This window comes from Zonotrichia albicollis, chromosome 23 (assembly GCF_047830755.1).
Source record: "Zonotrichia albicollis isolate bZonAlb1 chromosome 23, bZonAlb1.hap1, whole genome shotgun sequence".
Classification (NCBI taxonomy): domain Eukaryota; kingdom Metazoa; phylum Chordata; class Aves; order Passeriformes; family Passerellidae; genus Zonotrichia; species Zonotrichia albicollis.
In genome coordinates this window covers 5,170,381-5,180,110 of record NC_133841.1, presented here as the reverse complement: position 1 = coordinate 5,180,110, position 9,730 = coordinate 5,170,381, and the positions used below count along the sequence as shown (strand labels likewise).

General features: G+C 61.6%; 1 protein-coding gene across 1 annotated transcript; it reads left to right on the top strand.

The window, feature by feature from the left end:
- The first annotated feature begins 1,078 nt into the window (after positions 1-1,078).
- Positions 1,079-3,519, top strand: FZD2 (frizzled class receptor 2). The gene has a single exon (XM_014273479.3). The coding sequence runs from the start codon at positions 1,688-1,690 to the stop codon at positions 3,359-3,361; it is 1,674 nt and encodes a 557-aa protein (XP_014128954.2). The 5' UTR covers positions 1,079-1,687; the 3' UTR covers positions 3,362-3,519.
- Positions 3,520-9,730: the final 6,211 nt, after the last annotated feature.

Here is a 9,730-nt window from a genome sequence, read left to right as displayed (position 1 = left end):
AGGGGTGCCCAAGGAGGGGTGGCACTGCCTGGCTGACACCTGGGGACAAGGGATGTTGGGGCCAATCCTGGAGGTCTCCAGTGGGGCATGGGAGCTAATCCTGCTCCCCTGCACCCTAAAGTGGGACCTGGGGACAGTGGGGGACACCTTGCAGCACCTTAGAGGGGTCTTGGGCTGGGGGAGCAGCCCCACAGGTGGGGGTTAAGGGACATGAGCAGTGCAGAGGACACAGGGGGGCACAGGAGACACAGAGGGGACAGAGGACATGGAGGGAGTGCAGAGGCCACAGCAGGGCTAGGGCACACAGCGAGGGATGCAGGGGACACTGGGGGAGTGCAGAGCACTTGGGCACAGAGCACATGGAAGGAGCAGGGGACAGGGGAGGGGCACAGGACAGAGGTACAGTGACCACAGTGGTGGTCAGGAGACACGGGGGAGAAGTAGGGGACACGAGGGGACACAGGACAGCAGGGCACACAGAGAGGAGACCAAGGGGACATGGGAGGACACAGGGCAGCCGGAGACACAGAGGGGACACAGGGGGACACAGGACAGCAGGGCACATAGAGCAGGGACAAGGGGACATGAGGGGCACAGGGGACATCGGAGCACAGGGGATACGGGGGCACAGGGGACATGGGGACACGGGGCACAGGAGACATGGCAGGGGCACTGGGGGCACAGGGGACATGGGCGGCAGAGGCCACAGTGTGGTTTGGGCACACGGGGCACAGGGAACACAGGGAGCACAGGAGACACTGGGGGCACAGGGGACACGGGCGGCAGAGGCCACAATGCCGTTCGGGCACACGGGGCACAGGGGACACGGGAGGCAAAGGCCACGCTGCCGTTCGGGCACACGGGGCACACGGCAGGCCCGCTCCCCGCGGCCCCGGCCCGACCCCGCCCGCGGGGGGTTCGGGGGGGTTCGCCCCGCTCGGAAAAACTTTGGGGGGGGCGGTGACCCCCGGGCAGGGGCGGGGCCTGGTGGGCGTGGCCAGGACCGGGATGGGCGTGACAGCCGCGGCGTTTGAATGTGATTGGTGGAGCGGGCGGGGCGGGGGGCGGGGCTGGGGGCGCTGGCCCCGCCCGGCGGGGACGCGGCGCTGCCCCGCACAAAGGCGGCGGGAGCGTCCGGTGCGGCCGCTCCGTTCCCCGCGCCCCGGGACCCCGGCACCCCCCCGACACCCCCCGGGACCCCCCTCCCGCCATCCTCCCGGCACCACCGGGAGCAGCAGGAGCGCCAAGTTCGGGCAGCGTGAGCAGCGCCGCGGAGCACCGGGAGCGCCACGTCCGAGCACCGGGAGCCGTCCCGCCACGCACTGGAGATCGAGACGCCGGGAGCCGTCCCGCCGGGCACGGGGTAGGCGGACAGCGGGCAGCGGGAGCCGTCCGGGCAGCGCCGGGTACGGGGGATCCGGGAGCCGTCCAGGCGGGAGCTGAGAGTGTCCCGTCACCGGGGATCGTGCAGCCAGCACCGGCCACGGAGGAGCTGATCCCCGAGAGCCGTCGAGTCAGCATCGGGCACGGCAGATCAGGCCAGCCGGAGTCATCCAGGCGGCACCAGAGCGTATCCAGTCTCCGGGAGCCGTCCAGGCAGCCCCGGGCACGGCAGCCCCGGACGGGAGGATCGGCCGTCCGGCGGGGCACCGGGCACGGTAAATCGGGGCGCACGGCTCGGGGCACCATGGGCCCCCCCGGCGTGCTGCCCGCCCTGGCCTGGCTGCTGGCGGGGCTGAGCGTGCCGGCGCCGAGCCGGGCCCAGCTGCACGGCGAGAAGGGCATCTCCATCCCCGACCACGGCTTCTGCCAGCCCATCTCCATCCCGCTCTGCACCGACATCGCCTACAACCAGACCATCATGCCCAACCTGCTGGGTCACACCAACCAGGAGGACGCGGGGCTGGAGGTCCACCAGTTCTACCCTCTGGTGAAGGTGCAGTGCTCGCTGGAGCTGAAGTTCTTCCTGTGCTCCATGTACGCGCCGGTGTGCACGGTGCTGGAGCAGGCCATCCCGCCGTGCCGCTCCATCTGCGAGCGGGCGCGCCAGGGCTGCGAGGCCCTCATGAACAAATTCGGCTTCCAGTGGCCGGAGCGGCTGCGGTGCGAGAACTTCCCCCGGCACGGCGCCGAGCAGATCTGCGTGGGGCAGAACCACTCGGAGGACGGCGGCTCCCCGGCGCTGCTGACCAGCGCCACGCCGCTGGCCGGCCAGGGCACCCCCGGCGCCCCCCGCTACGCCACCCTGGACCACCCCTTCCACTGCCCGCGGGCGCTGAAGGTGCCCAGCTACCTCAACTACAAGTTCCTGGGGGAGAAGGACTGCGCTGCTCCCTGCGAGCCCACCCGGCCCGACGGCCACATGTTCTTCAACGAGGACGAGATCCGCTTCGCCCGCATCTGGATCCTCATCTGGTCCGTCCTGTGCTGCGCCTCCACCTTCTTCACCGTCACCACCTACCTGGTGGACATGCAGCGCTTCCGCTACCCCGAGCGACCCATCATCTTCCTCTCGGGGTGCTACACCATGGTGTCGGTGGCCTACATCGCCGGCTTCGTGCTGGAGGAGAGGGTGGTGTGCAACGAGCGCTTCCAGGAGGACGGCTACCGCACCGTGGTGCAGGGCACCAAGAAGGAGGGCTGCACCATCCTCTTCATGATGCTCTACTTCTTCAGCATGGCCAGCTCCATCTGGTGGGTGATCCTCTCCCTCACCTGGTTCCTGGCCGCCGGCATGAAGTGGGGCCACGAGGCCATCGAGGCCAACTCCCAGTACTTCCACTTGGCCGCCTGGGCCGTGCCGGCAGTCAAGACCATCACCATCCTGGCCATGGGGCAGATCGACGGCGACCTGCTGAGCGGCGTCTGCTTCGTGGGCCTCAACAACATCGACCCTCTGCGAGGCTTCGTGCTGGCGCCGCTCTTCGTCTACCTCTTCATCGGCACCTCCTTCCTCCTGGCCGGCTTCGTCTCCCTCTTCCGCATCCGCACCATCATGAAGCACGGCGGCACCAAGACGGAGAAGCTGGAGCGGCTCATGGTTCGCATCGGCGTTTTCAGCGTCCTCTACACCGTGCCGGCCACCATCGTCATCGCCTGCTACTTCTACGAGCAGGCCTTCCGCGAGCACTGGGAGCGCAGCTGGATCAGCCAGAACTGCAAGAGCTTGGCCATCCCCTGCCCGCTGCACTTCACCCCCCGCATGACCCCCGACTTCACCGTCTACATGATCAAGTATCTCATGACTCTGATCGTGGGCATCACCTCGGGGTTCTGGATATGGTCTGGCAAAACCCTGCACTCCTGGAGGAAGTTCTACACTCGGCTCACCAACAGCAAGCAGGGCGAGACCACGGTGTGACCCCCCTGCCCTTCGGCCTGAAATATTTTTTTGTTTTGGGGGTGGGGGGGGGGAGGAGTTATTATATATTTTTTATTTTTAGATTTATTAACGTCTAAGGGGTGTCTCTCTTTCTCTTTGGATTTTTTTTTTTTTGTAATTAAACCTGTAAATAGCATTTGTAAATTTAAGTATATATTTGTATTTGAACGTGTGGAAAAAGAGAGGGAGGAAATAGGAGGAGAGGGAGGGAGAAAATAGGAGGAGAAGGAGGAAGAAAGAGGAGAAAAAGGAAGGAGAAGAGGGGAGGGAAAAGAACAAAAAGGGGAAAAAACAGTGGAAAAGGGAGGAAAAGAGGGGGAAAGGAAAGAAAAATAGGAAGGAAAAATGTAGGAGACAAGGGAAAAATGAGCAGTGGGGGTGAAAAAAGGAGAAAAGTGAGGAAAAAAAGGGAAATGAGAGAAAAAGGAGGAAAGAGAGGAAAAAAGTGGGAGGGGAGGAAAACAGGAGAAAAGGGAGAAAGACAGAAAAGAGTGGAAAAAAGGAGAAAAGGGAAGAGAAATGAGAAGAAGCAGGAAAAAAACGAAAGGGAGAAAGAACAGGAGAAGGAGAGAAAAAGATAAAAAAAGAGGAGGAAAGAGAAAAAAGAGATTAAAAAAACAAGGAGAGAAAAAGGATCAGGAAAAAAGAGAAAGAGGTGGGAAAATGGAGAAAAGAGAGGGAAAAAACCACTGCCAAGGCTGGGAGAGGACCCTCGGCCCCCTGCTCCCCCCTTCCCGCTCTGTCCCGGCTCCCTCAGCCCTGCTCCGCTGGCCCCTGGAAAAAAGGGTGAAAAAAAGGCAAAAAACCCCAAAACCAAGCCCATTCTTCTCACTCTCCTTTCAAAACTCCCCAAGAAATTGGATTTTTTCTTCCCCACCCCTTTGCTCCCACGAGACCCCAGGCTGGTTCTGCCGCCCCCGGGGGCTCTCCCTGGGCCCCCCTCCTTGGCTGATGATTTTTCCTCCCAAATCCCTTTTTGAACAATCCTTCCCGAATACAAACGAGTCCCAAAAAATGCCAGATTATTCCCGAGGGCTTTTTTTTTTCCCCCAAAAAAACCCCAATAATTAAATTATGGGGGTTCCCATGGAGTCTGCCGGGCCCCCCCATTTCCACTGCCCCGTGGGGATGAGCCTCCCTCCAGCTGGAACAAAGCACTTTGAAAGTGGGGAAAAAGAGATTTTTAACCCAAAAAAAGAGGAATTTTCAGTGTGAAGAGGGAGGGGGGGCCTCCTCTCCTGTGTCCCCCCCCGGGAGGAAATAGCTCACATTTTCTCTGGGATTAGGGGTTTGGCGGGGGTGTTCGATCTGTTGGGGTTTGGGGGATGCTGGAGGGGGGATCTAGGGGAGTTTCAGCTGGAGGGGGACAACTCAGGGCAGGGACGGGGGGGCTGAAAGGATGGATTTAATCAGCTGGGTTTAATTGGAATGAAAAAAAAATTCTCTTCCCAAAATGGAGAGGGAGACCTGGCCACGAAGCGCTGGCCCCAAGGGTGCCCCAAAATCAGCCCTGGGGAGCCTCAGCCCTTCTGGTCTGGCTCGTTGCAGGGGATTTGGGGATCCCTGGAGCAGAAGGAGGGGTTGCCAGGGCAAACCATTCCCCTTCCCCCAGCAAAGGCCGGGAAAAATCCCCAAACCCCCTTAAAAAATCCCAGTCCCGCGGAGAGGGCGAGGCGGGAGCTGAAGGGGTTAAGGCAGCGCCTCTCCAGCACATTTTGGAAAGGAAAAACTCTTTGGATCCGGTTTAATTTTCCAGCGATGACTTGGAAGGGGGAGAGAAGAGGGGGAGAAACTTCTGCAGGGCTTCTTTTCCCCCTCCTCTGCCGTTTGGAGGGGCAGTTTGGGGGTCGGCCTGGGCTTTTTGGGATCCCCCCAGCCCCCCCTTGGCACCCCCCAGGACACCCCAGCACCCCCTGTTACCCCAGTTCTTGCCCTGGGAGCCTCTGGAAGTGGGAATTCAGGCAGGGAAATTCCTGGTGGTGGCATGGGCAGGCTGAGCTTTGGCCAAGGCATCAGGGGACCCCCCTGCACCCCTCAATGCCCACCCCGAGGGTGCCACCCCCTTGCCAAGGGGGTTCTGGGCTGTTTCCAGCCCTGCCTCTGGGTGTTTCAGTTTTGGGGTGCTGCCCTTGGGGTCCTGGCTCTGGTTCGAGGGTCCTGCTCCCCAAAAAGCTGCTCCCCCCCAAGGCTGCTTTGTTTTCCAGAGCTCGGATCATGGGGGACGGGGGAATGTAAACTCTCCACCCAGGAATGCAGGAGCTCCGAGAGGAGATTTTTTTAAAAAGGCTTCATGTCCTGGCTTTGGAAAGCAGAGCTGGGATCTGGGATTGCTGGGGCTGCTCCCGTGCTCCGGGGGTGCTGAGGGATCTGGGGGTTTTGGGGGTCCCTGGCCCCACAGGCTCCTGTGATGGAGGGACTGCGCCAGCTCTGGGCCTTTTCCGAGCAAATTTTGGGGGGTTTTGGAGGTTTTTGGCGCTCAGGGCTGTTTGCAGCCTGAGCAGGAGGAGCTGGAGGGTGTTGCAAGCAGCAGTCAGTGTGTGTCCCCTCTGTCCCCTGCTCTGTCACCCCAAAGATGGATCACCAGGGACCGGTCACCCCAAAGATGGATCTCTGTGGACATGGGTCACCCGAGGGACAGGTCACCCTGGGGATGGGTGACCCCAAGGATGGGTCACCCCAGGAGCAGCTGATTGATATCTGAGGAGAGATCACCCCAAATCCAGCTAACCCCAGGGATGGGTCACCCCACGTCCAGGTAACTTTGGGGGTGTCACCCAAAGAATGGGTGCCCCCAAGTGCCACCAATCCCAGGGACAGGGCACAGGGACCTCCTCGCTGAGCAGGGCTGTCCCCAGGTCGGTGACTCCCATCCTCCTCCTCCCCTTTTAAGCCGGGTGAAGAGGGAGCAAACGCCAGCGGCTCGGGCCGTGTCCCCTCCCGGCTGTCCTTTGATGTCCCCTAATGAGCCCCGCTCTGTTTTCACAGCTGCCACCGCCGCGGGAGTCAATTAATCAATTAACGCCAAAGCCGGGCCGGCCCCGAGCACCCGCAACTCATCACAGCGGTGCCACCAAGGCCACCGGTGCCACCGGTGCCACCAGGGCTCCTGGGCATGGGGACAGGGCTCAGCACACCGGAGTGTCCCAGCACAGGGACAGCCCCGGTGGTGACAGCCCTGCAGGCAAGGGACAGGAGGAGGAGGAGCTGGGAGCAGGACCCTGGGTCAGGCGGTGTCCCCAGCGCTGGTTGTCCCAGGGCTCCTGGGAACCAGGCTGTGGTCACTGCTGTCCCCTGCTGCTGGTCCTGTCCCCTTATCCAAGGGCTCTCCTGTCCCCAGGTTCTCCTGTCCCCTGGACCATGGGCTCTCCTGTCCCCTGTCCTTCATGGAGGCTGTCCTGTCTCCTGGGGCTGTTCTGTCCCCTGTCCCCATGGCCCCCACGTTCCCCTGTCCTGTTCTGTCCCTGTCCCCATGGCCCCCAGGTTCTCCTGTCCCCAAACTGTCCCTTTTTCATCCCGGCTCACAATTCCCTCAGAGCAGTAGGATCCATCTCCCCTGTCCCCTCCCCTGCCACCTCCCCCCTTGTCCCGCTCCCCAGCAGTGACACGGAGGTGGCAGAGCGCACGGATGTGACAAGGGACATCTCTTTGCTACACTTCACGTGTCTCCATGATCTTGGTACGACAAGGCCTGAGATTTTGTGGGGACATCTCTGGCTGTCCCCACCTTCTGGCTCCGTGTGCCTTCACCCGCAGCAGTGACCCAGCACCCAGCGGGGCCCCGGCTGTCCCCGGCTGTCCCCGGGCCGGCTGTCCCCGCCGGGCGGGCGCTGCAGCGGGATCTGGCCGCGGCCGAGGCCGAGCCCTGGCCGGGCGCCAGCGGGGACAGGCGGCTCAATTCGCTCCGGCCGCTCTTAAAGGAGACGGAGCCGCCGGGACGGGGCGGGACCGGCACCCCGGGGGCCCGGGCAGGAGCCCCATCCTGTCCCCATCCCGGCCAGGTGGGCACGGTGGGGTGGGATCCATCCCTGTCACTGTCCCCGAGCCGTGGGGGATCCTGGCTCTGTACGGGGACACACCTGAGGGTGGGGGAATGGGGAACGTGGGGGAATGGGGAATGTGGGGGAATGGGGAATATGGGGCCACCACCACATCCCTGAATTGTCCTGGAGAGCTTGGGGACAGTGGGTGTGATGAGCTGTGCCATCCACAGCGCCCTTCCCTCCCCTGGATACAGGGATGGGGGGCCCTGGCTCCATCCCAACACCTCTCCTGTAGGGTAGGGATGGATGGACCCAATCTCCGTCCTGGGGAACTTCTGGAGAAGCTGGGGTTGGTGGACACAGGGTGGGTGGGTGGGCATGGGCTCCCAGCTCCTTTCTGGTGCAGCTCATGGAGAAGCTGGGATGGGTGAGAGTGGGGGCCCACCAACATCCAGGGCCTGCCCAGAGAGTGTTGGGTGAATGGATAAGAGATGGATGGGCATGGATGGAGGGATGGATGGATGGATGGATGGATGGATGGATGGATGGATGATGGAAGGAGGATGGATGGATGGATGGATGGATGGATGGATGGATGGATGGATGGATGATGGATGGATGGATGGATGGATGGATGGATGGATGGATGGGAGAATGGATATCAGACAGATAGAGATTAATGGATGCATGAGTGTGGAATGGGTGGATGTGAGGTGGATGGACATGGAGGGGATGGACATGGGTGGAATGCTCAGGATGGATGGACACAGATGGGATGGATGGATGGACATGAATGGATGGATGGATGGATGATGGAAGGCTGGATGGGTGGATAGATAGATATTGGATTTATATTGGATAGATAGATATCAATGGATGCACATGTGTGAAATGGGTGGATGTGAGGTGGATGGATGTGGAGTGGATGGACACAGACAGGATGGATGGACACAGGATGGATGGATGGACATGGATGGATGGACACCGTCTCCCCCAGCCCCCCCCTCCATCCCCTGTCCCGCAGGGCTCAGCCCCGGCCGCCCCTCGGCCCCGCGGCTCCGCAGCTGCCCTGGCCGGGGCAGGGTCCGGCCGGGGGCCCAGGGGGCTCCGGGGAAGGGTCCGGGCTGGCCGGGGGGCCCAGAGGGGGCTCGGGGGAGGGTCCGGGCGGGCGCGGAGGCGGCTCCGGAGGCGGCGGCGGCTCCGGGTGCGGGAATGTTTGTGCAGCTGGAGCCGATTATGGGGCGGCAGCGGGAGGGGGAGGGGGGCGAGGGGGTCGTGCAGGGGGGAGAGGGATGTGCAGGGATTGCAGAGCGGTGTGCAGGGGGCTCCCCACCTGCGGGGAGCGCGTGACCCCAGGAGGGTCCCCAGGCACCCCCGGGCACATGCGGGGTGCCACCCACTCCGACCTGTCCCACACGTGTGAGCAAACCCCAGGGACACGCCGGGGACACGCCGGGAACACCCTCGGGCTGGGGGTGCCCCTCAGGGGTCACTCCCCCCACGCTGGGGATCCCCAGCTCGGTCCCGGTGCTCGCTCCAGTCCCGGGGGACGCAGCCACACCCGGGGCCAGCGCGGTCCAGAGGTCGCTGATTGTCCCTGTCCTGCCTTGGGGGGTGAAGGAGCCACCCCTGCAGGGACCTTGGGGGTGTCCCCACATCCAGCTCGGCCCCCCTGATCCAGCCCTGATTGCCCCTCTAGAGATGGAATGGGAGAAATGTGACAGGGGAAGGGGGGATGGCACCCCCAAACCAGAAAATTGGGAATGTCCCCCCACGGCACCACCCATCAGAGGACACCCCAAAAGCCACAATTCCCCCATCAAGGTTTAACCCCTGCACTGCCAGGACCATGACACTGCCTGATGCCACTCCTTGTTTCCATTGTTTTTACCCTAAAACTGCTGGTTCAGGTTGGACAAAGGATTCCCTTGGCCCAGTCTCCCACTTTTTATTCATTATTCGTTATTTTTATTAGTTGTTGTCATTATTATTAATAAAGGAAAAGAAATCACTCCCCAGCATGGCAAATTATCTGCTTGCCTTTGTCTGCCTCCTCTGGGATAGATGGATGGATGGATGGATGGATGGATGGATGGATGGATGGATGATGGATGGATGGATGGATGGATGGATGATGGATGGATGGATGGATGGATGATGGATGGATGGATGGATGGATGGATGGATGGATGGATGATGGATGGATGATGGATGGATGGATGGATCAGGGATAGATGAGAGAAGATGGATGGGGATGGATGGATGGATGGATGGATGGATGGATGGAGGATGGATGAATGGATGGATGGATGGATGATGGATGGATGGACAGACGGACTGCATCTCAGCCTGCACCACCCTCTGCCAC